At 37.2% G+C, this 16,901-nt stretch overlaps 1 protein-coding gene across 4 annotated transcripts in view; it reads left to right on the plus strand.

The window, feature by feature from the left end:
- TLK1 (tousled like kinase 1) overlaps nt 1–13,700 on the plus strand; it is a 143,176-nt gene extending 129,476 nt beyond the window's left edge. For all 4 annotated transcript variants that reach the window (XM_032771035.2, XM_032771036.2, XM_032771033.2 and 1 more), the window contains 3 exons: nt 6,741–6,852; nt 7,187–7,294; nt 11,964–13,700. In XM_032771035.2, coding sequence (XP_032626926.2) covers nt 6,741–6,852; nt 7,187–7,294; nt 11,964–12,140 — 397 coding nt within the window. In that variant the 3' untranslated portion in view covers nt 12,141–13,700. The remainder of the gene's footprint in view (nt 1–6,740; nt 6,853–7,186; nt 7,295–11,963) is intronic.
- Nucleotides 13,701–16,901: the final 3,201 nt, after the last annotated feature.

A 16,901-nucleotide genomic window follows, 5' to 3' on the forward strand; every position in this document is an offset into this window, starting at 1 on the left:
GGATTTATATTTGGACATTCTGAAAGAATCACCATTTTAGTTCAGAATGTTATAAACATGTTTTCCAGGAAGAAAATATATATTAAACCCTTTGGCTTTTGGAAGATCATGACAGCCCTCCCAGGGATGATGGGTTTGCATAGATGCTTAGCACTGGGAAATTCTCCTGGGAGAAATGTTAACAGTTCCAAGAACTTTAGATCCCCAGATCATCATCTTCTTCAGACCATGTATACACACACATTAAAATAATTACTTTAGTCTTAAAGGTTCAGTTGACTGGAAAACTGACCATCCATACTATATGTGTTGGGATAATATATATATGGCAGTTTTTATTACATGTGTACATACAGGATAAATATATACTGTGTCAGTATAAAACTGTTATGAAGTGTTTTCCAGTGTTATGTATGTTAATTAAAATTTGTGCACTAGGTTAGACCCTTAGGAGGACCTTCGAGAATTAGGCATTTCTCACATGCTTACCTGAAACCTTGTGCAGTGAAATTGCAGCACATGTTCTGAACAAAGCATTTAAAAAATGCATGTCTAAATACATTTCCCAAATGAGCGCAAGTGTAAAAATCTTATGGAAAAGTAAGACTGAACACCCTCTGACCTCTCACTTTGTGCAGAAGTCCAAATACTGTGAAGGGCATGGCCAGTTTATGTCTTCATATGACTATTTATTTGAAAAATATATGTGGGAAGTGGAGAGTGTGCCTGCTTCTTCTGCTACTTAGAAAGTTTAAGGCCAGAAGGGACCATCAGATCATCTAGCCTGACCTTCTGCATATTACAGGCCACCAACACCATCCAGCACCTTCACGTTAAACCCAACAACCAAAATTAGACCAAAGTATTACAACCCACAGGAGACTCGCCTATTCAGTGTCACAGACAACAAATAGGAGGGCTCAAGGCCCCCATGGTGGCAGGGAAATGATTAAATGAGGTACAACTAAGTAATCATAGCAAGTGACCCGCACCCAGACTCTGTAGAGGAAGGCAAAAAAACTAGGACTGTCAAGCGATAAAAATATTAATGGTGATTAATCGCGCTGTTAATAATAGAATTCCATTCCAATATCTCATCTCCAGCTGTGGGTCCTCCTTGATGCTTTAAAGAAAGGAGATAAAAACACCCACCCAGAACATATGATGGGGGGAGAATAATTCCGTCCTGACTTCTTCTAGTTGCCAGGTGAAACCCTGAAGCATGAGCTTCAGATGCATCAGACATAAACCAAAAGTGAAGACCAGAGAAATTGAGCCCTTCCCCTAACACCACAAGCAACCTCATCATACAGTAGCTGTCATAAATTTGTTCTGCTCTCTCTTTAAAATAATTAAGTTGCTTGCCCCCACAACTTTTGGGAGGCTGCTACAGAACCTCATCCCTCTGACAATTAGAAACCTTCTTCTGATTTCCAGCCTGAATTTGTTCATGGGCAGTTGATATATGCTTGTTCTTGTGCCAACATTGTCTTTCAGCTTAAATAGCTCTTCGCCTTCCTGAGCGCAATCATATCCGCTAACGTATTTATAGAGAGCAATCATATCTCCCCTCAGCCTTCATTTTACTAGCCTAAACAAGCCATGTTTTCCCAGTCTCCTCTCATAAGATGGGTCCTCCATTCCCCTTATCTTCCTACTGGCTCTTCTCTGCACCTGCTTTAGTTTAAATTAATCTTTCTTGAACGAGTGACCAGAATTGTACCAGTATTCCAAATTAAGTCTTACCAGTGCATTACACAATGTCATTAATACTACTTTATCTCTACTGAAAATGCCTCATCTGATACTTCCTAGTATCACACTTGCCTTTTTCACAGCTACATAACTCTGGTGGCTCATAATCATCCTGTGATAGACCCACACATCCAGGTCTCTCTCCTCCTCTGTCACTTCCAGCTGATAAGCCCCCAGCTGAAGGCAGAAATTCTTATTATTGGACCCTGAGTGAATGACTTTGCATTTTGTACCATTGAATTTCATCCCATTTCTGTCACTTCAGTCTTCAGGATCATCCAGATATTCCTGTATAATAACCCTGTCTTCCTCTGTATTTGTACTGTCAGCAGATGTTATCAGCACACTTACACTTTTTGTGCCAAGGTGATTCATAAAAATGTTGATTGGCCCCAAGACTAATCTTTGAGGAACTCCACTAGTAATCTCCCTCTAGTCCAGTACTTCACCTTGTAGCATAACTCACTGCCTTTTCCCCTTCAGCTAATTACTTATCCACCTTACAACACTTGTGCTGATCCCTGTCTTCCCTAATTTAAGGAATAATTTCCCACGTGGTACTGTTGTCACATGTTTTACTGAAGCCCAAGTATGTTAGGTTTACTGCACTTCCCTTATCTAAACAATCAGTTATTTTCTCAAAGAAGGAAATCAGATCAGTCTTTCATGTTCTACCTCTGTTAACCCTTATTGCATTACATCCCCTTGATCATTTGCCTCTATGAATGTAGTTATTCTTTCTTTCACAACTTGATCTAAAACCTTGCATATTACTGAAGTCAGGCTAACAGGTCACTTGTTTTCCCTTTCTTAAGTATAGATACAATGTTAGCTATTTTCCAGTTATATGGTATTATGCCTGAATAGGTAGATTTATTAAATATACTTGCTACCGGGCTAGCAATGTCATGTGTCAGTTGTTTCAGTGTTCTGGGATGGAAATTATCTGGTCCTCCTGATCTGAGCATAATAAGATCGTTAAGTTTTCTTCTACCTGAGATGTAGTAGTTTCCATTTCTTGACACTCATTTCCATCACATTTCTGTATTGTCATCCTTACTGAAAACTGAAGCAAATTATTTATTTCGTTTTTGAGCTGTATCTAGATGATCTTTAATCTTCTTCCCATCTACACTGCATAATGGCCCAACTTCATCCTTCCATAGTCTGTCTCTATTTATATAACTAAAAAACTTACTTATTTAAATGTCCACAGCAAGAGCTAATTCAGCTTGACTTTTGGTAATTCTTGCTTTACTCCTTCTTTTTCTAACTTCCACAATATAGATTTTTTATTTTATTTTTTTATTTTTATATTTTATTTTTTTTTGCTAATCAACCCCTTTTCTTATTCCCTATAGGTTCTCGGCTTACTCATAACAAACTTTTTAGGTGGTTATTCATCCAGCTGGGTCTGTAGCCTTTCCCTACAAGTTCTTTTCCCTTTTCTTATAATGCAAATTTCAGATAGTTTTGTATAGTTGATGTGGAGAAATTCCAGCCACCTCCACATTTGTTTTTTCTGCTCTTCAGTACAGTTGACGTCTTTAAGTAATTCTTTTAATTGACCAAAGTCTGCCCTTTTACAATAAAAAATCATAGTTGACAAACAGGTTTTGATTATCTTTTCATTTAATCAGCCCACGAACACTTGATCCAAGGTTATTTTTTATGACTAGCTCTTCCTTGATGTCTTCACTACTTACCAAAAGCAAGTCTAAAATTACATCAACTCTTGGTGGTTCAGTGATGATTTGAGGAAGAAAACTCTCATCTATCACACAACCAGGATTATGTGGGTCTTACCAGTCTTAGTAGCATTTATTCTCCAATCTTTACCATTCCTAGAAGTATTTGTCTCTAATAATATTGGAAATCTCTGTGCACATATGTGAGTCTGACCATGGGGGTCTATAGCAAACCTCTGGTACTACTGTAAAAAGAGGGTCTTGTTGCAGTCCTTCCATAAAGTGAGTTTGACCCAAACAGATTCTGTTTTGTCCATACAATCACTTTGTATTTCTTTAGTGTACTACTTAGTTGACATACAACTCTTATCTTTATTTCTCTCTCTCTCTCTTAAACAGCATGTACCCTTCAATACCTGTATTCCAGTCATGAATGTTTCTGTAATCCCTATAATATCTGGTTTCACTTCTGCACCAGTAGCACCAATTGCTCCATTTTATTGTCCAGACTCCTGGCATTTGTGTACAAGCATTTTAATTGTTTCCTTCAGACCTCACCTGGTTTCCTTGCTTTGATGTCCCACTACCATTTACTATATCTTCATTTAGCTGATTTTCCTGTTCCTTTGTATTGAAGTGAGATGTAGAGATTTCACGAGTCTCTCCCAGTCTTGTCCCCTTATCTCCTAGTTTAAAGGCCTTCTTGTCAATTGTGCCACCTTTAATCCCAGAAATTGAATACCCCTTAATTAATACTACTTGGTTTCAGGAATAAGCCCCACACCTATTGATGAAAAGAGGGAGCACTTTAGGGAATTGTCTTTGCTATGAAATCTAATCGTGTTAGAATATAACCTTAAAGAGATAGTTAACAGTATACTGGCCACAGTTTTGTGGTCATTGTAGACATCGTCACTGTGACGTGGTTGAACAGAATCCAGATGAGCTGACACAATGTGAAATACAACTTTCCCTTGTATGCACTGACTGCAAAGTCATGGTCTGAAATGTGTTGGAACATGTATAATAAAATGTTATAACCAAGACAAGCCCGAGGATTTGCTCATGGCAGCCATGAAGGGAGGTAGTAGGAAATGCCCTCGCCTTTGAAGACTGAGGATTTTAGCAGTTGTAGGGCAGGGAACAGCCAGCCTGAGATACCCCAGAGAGCGAAATTACACTCTCTCCCTCCCTCCTGCATCTGAACTTCAACAGGTCGGTAGGAGACCCAGAGACATCCCATTAGTGTGTCTGTTGGGTGGAAATGAAGGTGGGGTATAAACCACCTCTTGTCTCTCGTGCAGTCGGGCACTTTTACAGAAAGCTGTAATGATAAAACTGCCTACAGAACAGGAAAAGCAGTGAGTATTTTTATTGCCTATAGAAACTTCCTGGCTGGGATTTGTTCTCCCCAGTCCCTCCCTGTTCTAATAGGGCTTTTGGCTTTTCTGCTCTTTGCCATAGCAGCCCTTCAATCCTGCTAGTGGGTTTGAAGAGTAAGTAGGAGGGTAGTGTTGGTTAGTTCATTATCTGCCAACTCCTCTGAGCACTTCACCTCTTTTCATTAGTTTACCTGCAGTAAGGAAAGAAGTCAGGTACAATGTTAACTTTTCTGTTTAAAATTAAGTTTGAGCCCCTCTCAGTTCTGTAGCTTTTTCCGTTTACTAAGTTTTACATAATAGAATTTGTTTTTACCTTCTTCTTTAGCTAACAAAACACAGAACCCACCCCTCGGAAATTATACACAAACCCCCTCACATTAAAAACCCATAATTTAGGTTGCAAAGTCAAGCACTCAGTAGTTAGGAAACACTATATCTATTTGGCAGGGGGAGGAAGGTGGGAGAGAGAGAGACACATTAATATTTGGAAATATTTATGCCAAATGAAAATGTTAAATAATATGGATGTGTTAGAATTATTTTCACTCGTGAATCTTTCTACAACTTGCTTTTGACTTTTTCACTTTCTAGTCACTGTGTCAGTCTAAAGATGTTCTCTAGTTCACAACTCTACATATCTTGTTTAAATATTTCTATGTATACATTGTTTTGTTTCATTAATGTTTCGGCTTGGCCTATGTTTTGGTATAATTTATCATTTGGTGTGATTCATCTTTTAAAATTACTGATATATTACTGTTTTGTTACTAGCATAATAATGCCTCTAGTCATTTATACTATAAATACACACAAAATCAGCTGACAAAATTTTCAATCTTGGGAACCTAAAGTTGGATGCTTAATTCCATATTTAGGAGCTTAAATAAGTGGCTTTATTTTTAGAGACATTATGCACCTTGAACTATTTCTGATGTTGTATCTACTTAACCCTCTCAGTATTACTTTAGGGGGATCTGTGTTATAAAGTGTTGGTCTTTGGCCTCTAACTAGTCTGAAATGCCATGTGCAATAATTACATTATAAATTAATACAAGATCAAAAAATAGTGGGATCCATGACCTTAATACCACTACTAAGTTTCAGCACATCACATTGCTAAAATGATGGGATTTTCTTTAGAAACTAGCTGTTTTCTGTCTCCAAGTATGTCTCGAAAAGGTTGATTCATAGAAGGAAATGCTATAAGATAATTTAAAGTGGGAGTTATTTTATAAGGAATTTTATGTAAATTGTCATGTACAGAAGCTGAATGTCTGTGTTCATTGTATCTCTTGTAAACTATTCACTACCTACTGTATATACTATACGGTGTATTTTAATTTCATTGATATACAATACATTGCAGGAGGTTATCAAGTGTGAAGAAGGGACAGTAATGAAAGGGTTACCTAAGCTTTAATGTTGATAGATGTAAAGTACTGTATAGTCATTTTCAAAATTTTCTGCTTCTATAATAAATAGAAAACAATCTTGTGATTTACATAGACGTTTCAGTAAATACATATTTAATTTATTTACCTCCTGTGAGAACAGGCAACAAAAAGAGGAGTATATATCCAGTCTAGGGCTCCAATCCCTAAATCTCAGGCAATAGTTATTTTGCCCACTCCTAGGAATATGCGATAAGGAATAGGGTCTATTTTATTTAACATTAACTTCACTTTCTAAAAATTGAAATCTCACTATATAGTTGATTAGCTCTATTATCTGTGTCTGACACTATGGAATATTGAAAATTACAATGTCACTCTTGATTTAAAAAAACAAAACACAGGCTTGAAATAACTGTACCAATGTTAAGGAATCAGGTGCAGTCAGATGTATAATTTTGTGTTTGAACATGATATAAACATTATAGGTTTACTTGTAGTGACAGAAGGTTTTGGTTTTACAGGTACTTGCCTCCAGAGTGTTTTGTAGTTGGCAAAGAGCCACCAAAGATTTCAAACAAGGTTGATGTATGGTCAGTTGGAGTAATCTTTTTCCAGTGTCTTTATGGAAGAAAGGTGAGACAAAAATGTGTTTAAAAACTGTGTACAGCTTTAAGACAAGCTTCTCTACTTATATCTCCACTACGCACTGAAATTGTGGTCATAAAGACCTTATGTTACTTCAGTTTCTGAACATTGATATTATGTTCATTGATACCTCTTTCAAACAAGAGGTAGAGGAACAAATAGTCTAGCCTGACATAAAAATGTCATTTTACTTAAGTGTTACTAGATATTTTTGTGAGCGCACAGACAGTTTAAAATAACATAAATTAGAATGAAGATATGTTGTCACTGAAATTGATATTTGGATGCTTCATGAGGAAATTTATCTGAATTTATTTTTCAGCCATTTGGTCATAATCAATCACAACAAGATATCTTACAAGAAAACACAATATTAAAAGCCACAGAAGTCCAGTTCCCAGTTAAACCTGTTGTAAGCAATGAAGCCAAGGTAAATTTTCTTAGAACCTAATTAAGTAGCATGAAGCAAATACTAAATTTATTGATTGGTTTTAGAGTATTTACTTTAGAAGCAAGCTATAAAATTACCACTAATTTAAGAATATCATGTAAGTGGGAAAGATACAATGGACAGGTTTTCTTGGTTACAGCCTCTCTTTACAGTTGGAAATTATTTCAGTTTTTTGTACAATATATCTCTTTTGGGACTTATCCAAGATCAGATGTCCAAAAGTAATCTGGGAAAGACTTACTTCATCATTTTACATTTACATATGCCTTTCCTCCAGAAGGACTCCAAGGTGCTTCAGACCAGGCCTTCCCAAAAACTGTCATCACTGATGCTGTCTGGTTTTGGTGTTTATTCCCTAGAAGACTCTGGTTGCCTCACTGTATTAGCTAATTAAGTCATTTCATAAAAATTTTGTTTTGTAACAGGCTGCTTCTGAAAATAGTGAATGTTTGTTACCTAGTTTTCTCAATCTGAAGAACCAGCTTCACTGCTGGAATGCACTGGGAAAATGCCTTCTACCATTGCTCCCTTTGAAATTCATAATGTACCAGTCACATTACTCTAGGCTGGTTAAGCAGTACATGTTCTCAAGATCAGGTCAGCTTCATGAGGGACAAGAATATCAGAATAGTTGGGCTGCCATAGGGCATGCAGAGCAGAGATCTGTACATTTAAAAACACCATACTGTTTTGGTACTGGAAGAAATGTCTAACCCAGGGGTTCTCAAACTGGGGGTCGGGACCCCTTGGGGTCACAGGGTTATTACAGGGGGCATCGTGAGCTGTCAGCCTCCACCCTAAACCCCACTTTGTCTCCAGCATTTATAATGGTATTAAATATATAAAAAATTTGTTTTTAATTTATAAGGGGAGGTTGCACTCCTTGCTATGTGAAAGGGGTTAGCAGTACAAAAGTTTGAGAACCACTGGTCTAACCCCTTCTCCCTGGACATATTAATCAAGATTCTACAGAGAAGTGAGGATAAAAGGAGATTCCAGTGACCTTGGTGATTATAGCTGTGGACAGCTGTACATAAACTAGGTTCTAGAAATTGGGGAAGAAAATAAATCGGAGGTACTTTTTTTAAAATTGTTCTTATGCTTACTCTGGATATTAGTGACCTGTCTCAAGCAAAAGACTTGATGCTCGTTCAAAATAATGCTATAGGAAAACAATTGGGTGCTACTTCCAGTGTTCCAAAACAATTAATGCAGGGGTTGGCAATCTTAATTTAAGGTTTCGCGTGCTAGTAATACATGTTAACATTTTTTGAAGGTCTCTTTCTATAAGTCTATAATATATAACTAAACTGTTGTATGTAAAGTAAATAAGGATTTTAAAATGTTCATGAAGCTTCATTTTAAATTAAAATGTAGAGTCCCCCGGACCGGTGGCCAGGACTCAGGCAGTTTGAGTGCCACTGAAAATCAGCTTGCGTGCCGCCTTCAGCGGCATGCCATAAGTTGCCTACCCCTGAATTAATCTAGCAATATAAGGAATACATCTTTTGGGATCCAAATGGTGTAGAAGTAGGAGCAATGTGGAATCTTGTTCAAATAAGTAAGATTCCGCCTCTGAAGGTTAAGAGGGCAAAGTAGACATAATTTAATAACTTTAGAGACTGCTTTTCAAGAAGATGTGAATCTTTTTGGAATGAGCCTTTTTATTATGGTTTGCTGGCATACATTTCTGTTGGTGATATTCTTAAAAGTAATTTCATATTGAGCAAGTTACAGTTAGGGGATCAAGTAAAGTTTATGTAGACATTTCAAGAAGAATTGTTTGTCCTGTAATTTTTGTTCTCAGTTTGGAAAAATTGGGTCTCTTGTATTCAGTTAATGGACACAGGCACATACAATATGAGAACAGCATGCGACTGATAAGCTTACATTTTTTAATAGTTTATGCCCCTTACCTTTTAGTTTGACCCTGATGGTTTTTTGTGATTGAATTTATTGAAGGAAAACATGAGGCAACAGCTATTTAAATGTGGTTATAGTCAGAAAATGGCAATTTATTACCCTCTTTGTATTCTGAGTAGTATTTGCTGCCATTAGTGACAACAATTAATTTTTACTTATCTTTTACTGTTATTAGCATCAATTAATCACTATACCTATATAAGAGAGATGAATTCTTTTCTGATGTGCACACCATCATCAAGTGTAAACTAACATGCATTTGCAGACTATTGATGACAATGTGGAAGCAAGAAAGAGGCCAGATTGACAGACTTGGCAGTTGGAAAAAAACACATTGTAAACTGAAAATCTGATCTGAAAATTATTGCGATTAAATAAACATACATATTCTTGATGATATTTTTACAGTCAGTTTTCAGTATGTGACTGCACTTTAAGGTCCTCATGTCATTTTCTTCCTATTTGTGTTTAGCTGTCTTTTACATTATGTTGTTGTTCCTATGGTGCTATAGGTGCACAAAGATTTAAAAACTAAACCCTGCCCCAAGGACCTTGCAAACTATTTGCAATAATTCATTTATTTTTTTAAATGTTAAAATGCTAAAATCCAAAAATGCCTAAGAACTGCTGAATATTAATATTCATACACATATATTTGCATGATTTTTTCCTTTATTTTCCAGTAGGAAGGTAACATATGCTCTTATATAAAGACCTGCACTTATTGGATATGCAGTAGTTACAGTAAATTATGATGATACTGCTATGTACAAGTCCAGTTTCTATGAAATTCGCATCACTAACAAATGCATGTTTTTCTTTGATCTTCAGTCTTTATTTTAGGACAAAGGGTAAAAAACTGAATGTTTTATCAGGGAAAGGAGGATTTTTCCCTAATCCTCCTACAAGCTAATTACTTAACTAAATACTAATTATTTTTTTCATGGTATGTTAATTAAATCCATAGCACTGTGTGACAGGGTTAATGGTCTGTCTAAGAGGGAGCAGGATCCAGTACACATGCTATCAGGTTGGGTTTAGGGGAAGGCACTGGGGCTTTATAAAACAGGAGATAGCAGCAGGGGAAGGATGGCTCTCCAGGAGCTCTCTCAATCAAGGGAGGTAAGGGTGCTGCTAGAGGAAGCTGCAGGAGAGGCTGCAAAGAGGATGAGACTCCTGAAGGAGAGAATAACTAGGGGAAGATCAGGACAGCAGCAGTGGAGGGTTGGCTGCTGACCCTCTCTCTGAGCCAGAGAGAGAGAATTGAAGAAGGCTGAGCTCTAGTTAGGAAGGGTAGGTAGTGGCTGCTTGGTGCAGAGCAGATTTAGAAAAAAGAATAGTTCCAAGATTGGCCGAAGACACCAGAGCTGAGTATGAACTTTTGTGTTGTGGTGATAGACTTTATTTTGGGACTTAGAGGATCATTTGTGTTAATGTTATTAAGCTTAATAACTTTTTGAATCTCAATGTCCACTGTTGTTAAATTATTTTCTGATCCTCTCCCATGGTTTCCCCCAACTGTGAAACTTTAAATCAATTAAAAATTGTGGGGGAGGGGTTTAAAAATAAATATTATCCATGGAAATTATTTTTTTTAATCACATTTTGTCAAGCCTGGTTATATAAGGTGGGGTAAGTAGGTTGGGGGCTGGGAGTTAGCTGTAAGGGGATTTTCCAGACAACTTTTTTTAGATACAGGATGCTTAGAGGTACAGTGCCTTTCCAGCCTGGCATCCAGCACCATCAAGAGTAGCTTTTTGCTAGATTCCCTCATATCTAGGCAAACGAGTGTGATAAAACCTCAACTTACAGAGGACAACTAGAATGGAATAGTTTAATCAGCTTCTCATCTGATTCACAGTAGAATTTCCTACAGTTTCCACAAAGGAAAGTTACAGAAATCTTCTAAATTCTAAAGATGCTAATTTCTTTCATGCCATATGATCTTGTGAAAATGTATTTGATTGCACAGTCAATAATCCTAGCATAGTTTGACAGCTACTTAATTTCACTGCTACAGTGCCTCCCAAATTCAGTCTTTCTGAAATGGACCAAGATGATTCCTTCCTTCCCACCCACCCACAGGTGCCAGTATCCTATTTCTGGAACATTGCCATAGCTATCCTCATTATTACAGAGAGCATCACTAAATCTGCTAGAGAGAACAACCCTTCTAGCATTACTGAATGGAAAAATAAGCATGTATTGGAAGGACCATAGAAACACACTGGCTACACACTTAACATGCATTCTGTCTCCACATTCTCAGACTTCTTCTGCACTTGCTTCAATTTATTGATTACTGGTTTGAAATAATATTTGCAATGTGTTAAAAGATGCTTGTTTTCATGTAAAATGTGGATTCCATAGTTTCTGTTCATGAAGTTTCTCAAATAAGATTGATTATTTTTTTTTAAAGTGATACTAGATTTGTTGTTACATGCTGGCAGATTAACAAGTATGTTAACAAGTGCCATTGAGGAATGTTTGGTGTAAAGTCAACCTTATGTCCTACCATTTTGACATACGTGTTGCAGAATTCTGGGGACCCACTAGTTAGTTACAAATTACATTGTTCTTCTGAATTGAGCTGCTTGAAAACAACAACTCTTCTAGAACTTCAAACTGTTTAGAACTTGTTAAATCAACTGGAGGAAGAATTGGCTCATAAGCAGCATTTATTTTATTTGGAAGAGTAGTAATTTCCCCCCTCCTGCTTTTCTAGGCCTTTATCAGACGCTGTTTAGCATACCGCAAAGAAGATCGATTTGATGTCCACCAGCTGGCTAACGATCCTTATCTTCTCCCTCACATGAGAAGATCAAATTCTTCAGGAAACTTACATATGACTGGGCTGGCAGCATCCCCTACGCCACCTACTTCAAGCATTATTTCATACTGAAATTTCTCCAAGTGAAGACTGGCATGATATATTTATAGTTTCCAGATGCAGACTAGTTTGTGAGCATTTGAGTGTTTTTACACAGGATAACTTTGATTACTGTGTTTTCAGACTGAAGTCCTCCTGCTTAGTGTCCATTTGTATGATGGGAATGGATCATGGACTGTGAATAAATATACCCTTCTGACTGTAACCTTTAAACAATGAAGAATGACACTGCTTGTTGCACACAAATCGATGTGCCGTGTTTAAGAGTAAAGAAAAGGTTTGGGGGGGTTTTTGGGAACACTGTAAATAATCTTTTTAATACTTATAAAGTATATTTGGTTGATACTGGAGAGTGCTAACATGAAGGGTAGTTTTTCATTATTTAAATAAGAAAAGCAATGGACAAATTTGAACACACAGGAAAGGTTCAGTGTCTGGACAAAAAAAACAACCCTACTTCCCAAGTGGTTGAAACCAAAGTAAGAAGTGAGTGTCACAGCTGTATTCTGTATTAAGCTTTTCTGAAAAAGTTATAATATTTTGTTTAGCTGTTTGGTCTTATTAAAGGCTGTACCTCAAACCCACGTGTTCTCGTTTCACTGAGATTTGAAGGGTGGTGCATAGTTTCTGGTATATTATCCCTCAAATAGCTAATTTTGAACCCATCTACATTCTTTACATTTATTATACTTGTCACAAGTTTTGACAATGCTGCCACTTTACAGGCCTTTGAGAAAAGTAAACGATAGCATATATCCAAATGCAGACAGGTTATGGATGATGTTCTATGCAGGATAATGATGAATTCCCTTCTAATGCTATTGTAAATTGTTGTACATAGGTCATATTTTCAGTTATTAAATTTCAGCAACTTATTCCTGTACAAATGTTGAAAGTATGGCTTTTTCTAATTGGATATTGTATTTTTTTTAAGTCTCCTTGAAGGCGCTTTTAATTGCTGCTAAATTATGTTGCTTTTACTTTTGCAAAAGAATCAGATGACCTCCTTGAAGTGCAAGTCAGCTGTACGTTATAGAGAGACTAAAAGTAGATGATTCATTAACAATCAAGGCATGTAAAAGAAATCTTTGTTGGGTATATACAGTACAGTTCTTTAAGTCAGTTTCTTGTGCTCTCAACCTGTGGAGCACATTGATACTAAATATAGAAGTTGTTCATGGTTATTTTCTATTTCTGGAAGTTCCTATCAACAAGGAAATGTTTCTTGTGGCTTGTACAGAGATTTTAAAATGTGAAACATTTTCTAACTGCTTTGTATGGTAGAAACTTATTTTTCAGAACCCTCTCTTACGTACATGATTCCTTTTACTGTCCCATTCATGATGCTGAAAACCTAAATGTAATTTTGTCCATGCTGCAGAAAAAGGAGGCTGTATTACCACAGGTTTTCATTTAATATTGTACAGTTAAACTGTGGCTCTTGTTTTTGATGTTGCAAGCCGTTTTGTTTTCATTGTACATAAAGATACATTAACTGTCTCTTTAAGATGCTGCTGAAATTGTAGAGAATGTAGCCAAAACAGTAATAAACAATGACAGTTGAAATTTCAAGTATGTATAAAGTTATTGCATCTGGGGAATCAGCTTGGCCACACCTCTCAGACACTGCTAAAAGCAATTATTTTGCTCACAAAAAAGCCAGTAGAACTTAAATCTTTAAATACTTGAAGGGTCCCAAAATATTTCGGACAACAGTGGTATTGAAGTAAATTGCTGCTGTTCTTTCTTACAGAGACATTATTGTGGTGAGTGGGGCTCATACAAGTCATCATCTTAAGTGAAGATTTCAAACTACTCTTTCTTTCCACAGAAAGTCCAAATAGTGACTTTTCCTCCTCAGGTGTACAAGGAGACCTCCTCTCCCCATTGTACCATCCACACTGCAAAGAGGCAGCCATTTCTCTTGCTGTCTGAGCTCAAGTGATAGGGGGCATAGCTAGAAATGTTGTAGGTACTCTAAACCGTTGTTACCTTCCTGCACCATGTCTGTACTGATGTCTGCAATTAACACAAAGACTATTTTTGCTTTAGGAAAAAAAAAAAATACAGGATTGAGTAAATTGTATTATTGTTATTCAGATTGTGTTAATTATGTATTACATCTATTATATTCTCGTGCCTGGAAGGCCCTTTAATAAGATACAGCCTGTTCCTGCCTAAAAGAGCTTACAATTTTATGAATGTTGTTACTTAACCATTAGTTTTCACACATACTGAGCCTTGAGGCTCTGGAACATCATCTGCCCCAGGAAGAAGGAATTTGTTTGTTAATTACAGAAGTACCAGAATTTAGCTTTATTCTGTATGAACAAGGTGAGTTTTTCCTGATGTCAGTTCAGAATGTGAGATGCTGTGGTGGAACATATCACAACTGTTTGTTCTTCTATATTTTGGAAGTTTTTATACCAAACACTTATGCAGATCAGAGCCCTGGCTCTGTAATATATTCTGTTCTTTTCACAGAGCTTTCTCTTCTGGCTATATCATCACTAGATCCAGAGTTAGTGTATTTTAACCATCATCCAGGTGGCTTTTCTACGTAGGCTCTTCCTAGCCATGTACCATAGAAAAGGTGCTGCAGCCCCAAACATCACACAATCAAACACCAACTTTGTTTAAGCAAAGTTTGAAGCTGGGCATCAGTGGCTCCTGGTGATCTATTTTAATACAGTGACTTTTCTTTCATCACTTTTACACCTGTGTAACTCATTAGCTTAACTGATGTTACATCTGATGCACAGTGTCACATTTCAGATCAGAATCAGGCCTTACAGCTCCCCTAGGCGGTTCAGTGGGACATTTTGATCCCAGAAATGGCTAAATAAAAATAAAGGTGATTGAAAACTGGCTCAGGGTAACAGGAGAGTTTGAGCACTCTGTGACCTTTTTATGTACCTTTCCTTGCTCTGAAGGCCAGTCTAAATGGGAAGCCATAAGAAGGAGCTCTGCTTCCAGGTCCTGTCTCATGTGGTAGGGGATAGGGGAAGAAAAGACTATTTGATATGGGAAAATGCAGAAACTTTAAAATAAAGATGTTTATCGGGAACAGCACTGTACTATAGCTTTGATGTACCTAATGGAAGGTTGAGAATGAAGATTTGCTTTCCTATTACTGTACTGCTGTTTAATGGCCTAGAAGTCAGTGTGTCCTGTCAATGACCAATGCCCATTCAGTTTCTTTTCAACTCATCAGAAGGCAAATTTGTTTGACTTTTTACACCTCGTCCCCTCTAAAAGTTTCTAATAGTAAAAATGATCCCTGGACTGGAGAAAGCTTTGGGATTCTTCAAGACTAAAGGTGTTATATAAATCTGGGAGAATACTGAACTGGCATAATATATCATTTTTACATATTCTTTCACTATGTACATGGAGTCATTTTATAATTGCCATAAGACAAACCAGTTTTATCTCAAGTTAGTACCCTCTAGTGCAGTGGTCAAACTTTTGTGCTGGTGACCCCTTTCACATAGCAAGCCTCTGAGTGCGACCCCCCCCCTTAATAAATTAAAAACACTTTTTAATATATTTAACACCATTATTAATGCTGGAGGTAAAGCAAGACTTGGGGTGGAGGCTGACAGCTCACAACCCTGCATGTAATAACCTCACAATCCCCTGAGGGGTCCTGACCCCCAGTTAGAGAACCCCTGGTCTAGTGCCTAATGTTCAGTAGAGTATGTTTGGGGGGAAATTGTACTGACACTTGTAGCTTCAAGTGTAGCTTGTGATAGAGAATGTCACGTGCATCTGATACTCTGCATGTGTATGTTCCTAATTAGTCAATATACATTTTAAATTTTTTACCTCCGTATTGATCTGTCACTAAAATTTTTAGATCATCCTTTGACTTACTAGCAGAAAAAGAGAAATGAAATAAACATAAGCAACATACTTTCATAATGAACCTAAGAAAAACAAGTCTAATAAATCTCAAAAGTAGTCAGATACAGAATTTTTGCCTTCACCTAGAAGTGTCAATCAGAAAAGCTGCACATTGTTAGCTGTGGTTAGTGTTCTGTTACAGGTCACATTAACCACAGTTAACAACAATGGTTGGCTTGTCTCACAAAACACCCTTTTCAAGCTTCTCAGAGATGCCAGAATAGTCTGTTTGGATACTAATATCAGATTTGTTCAAACCACAGTGCAGAACATTATGTATCATATCTTCTTGTACAGTCAGTTGTTAAGACACAGTGTTCAGGAAAACTAGTTAATGTTTTAGTTTGCCCCAAGAACCTCAGCAATACCAACAAGAAGACAGGAATTGTGTTGCATTGCTGGCCTCCTGCCCAGATCCTATTGACTGCACACACTAGGGCTATTAGTGAACTGCTGCATAATTAGCGGATCTTTCAAGAATTACAAAGCTCTGAATGCTTTCGGTATGCAAGTCATGCATGATGCTAGGTGCAGAATCACTGATGTAACAGCAAGATTCCCTGGAGGATGCTATATTTTAGTTAAATGAAACATAAAAATTAGCAACCCCTGAAGACTTAAGGGGTGGTTGGCAAGGTGTGTTTAAAATTAAATGTTCTTGATACATGCTATAAAGCTGTTAAGTAGCCATGATGTGCATTGATCAGACTTTACTATCTATCTAGAAGAACAATAACGGGGGGCAGGGGGCTGGAGGGGAATGGATAAACTTGAGGGCCAAGAGCAATAACATAGGTGTGTCTCTACAAAGCTCACCTCAGCAGTATTGAACTGTCCTGTTTCTTGCCAGGTGGCAGTAAATACGAG

Source organism: Chelonoidis abingdonii, chromosome 10, assembly GCF_003597395.2.
Source record: "Chelonoidis abingdonii isolate Lonesome George chromosome 10, CheloAbing_2.0, whole genome shotgun sequence".
Taxonomy (NCBI): domain Eukaryota; kingdom Metazoa; phylum Chordata; order Testudines; family Testudinidae; genus Chelonoidis; species Chelonoidis abingdonii.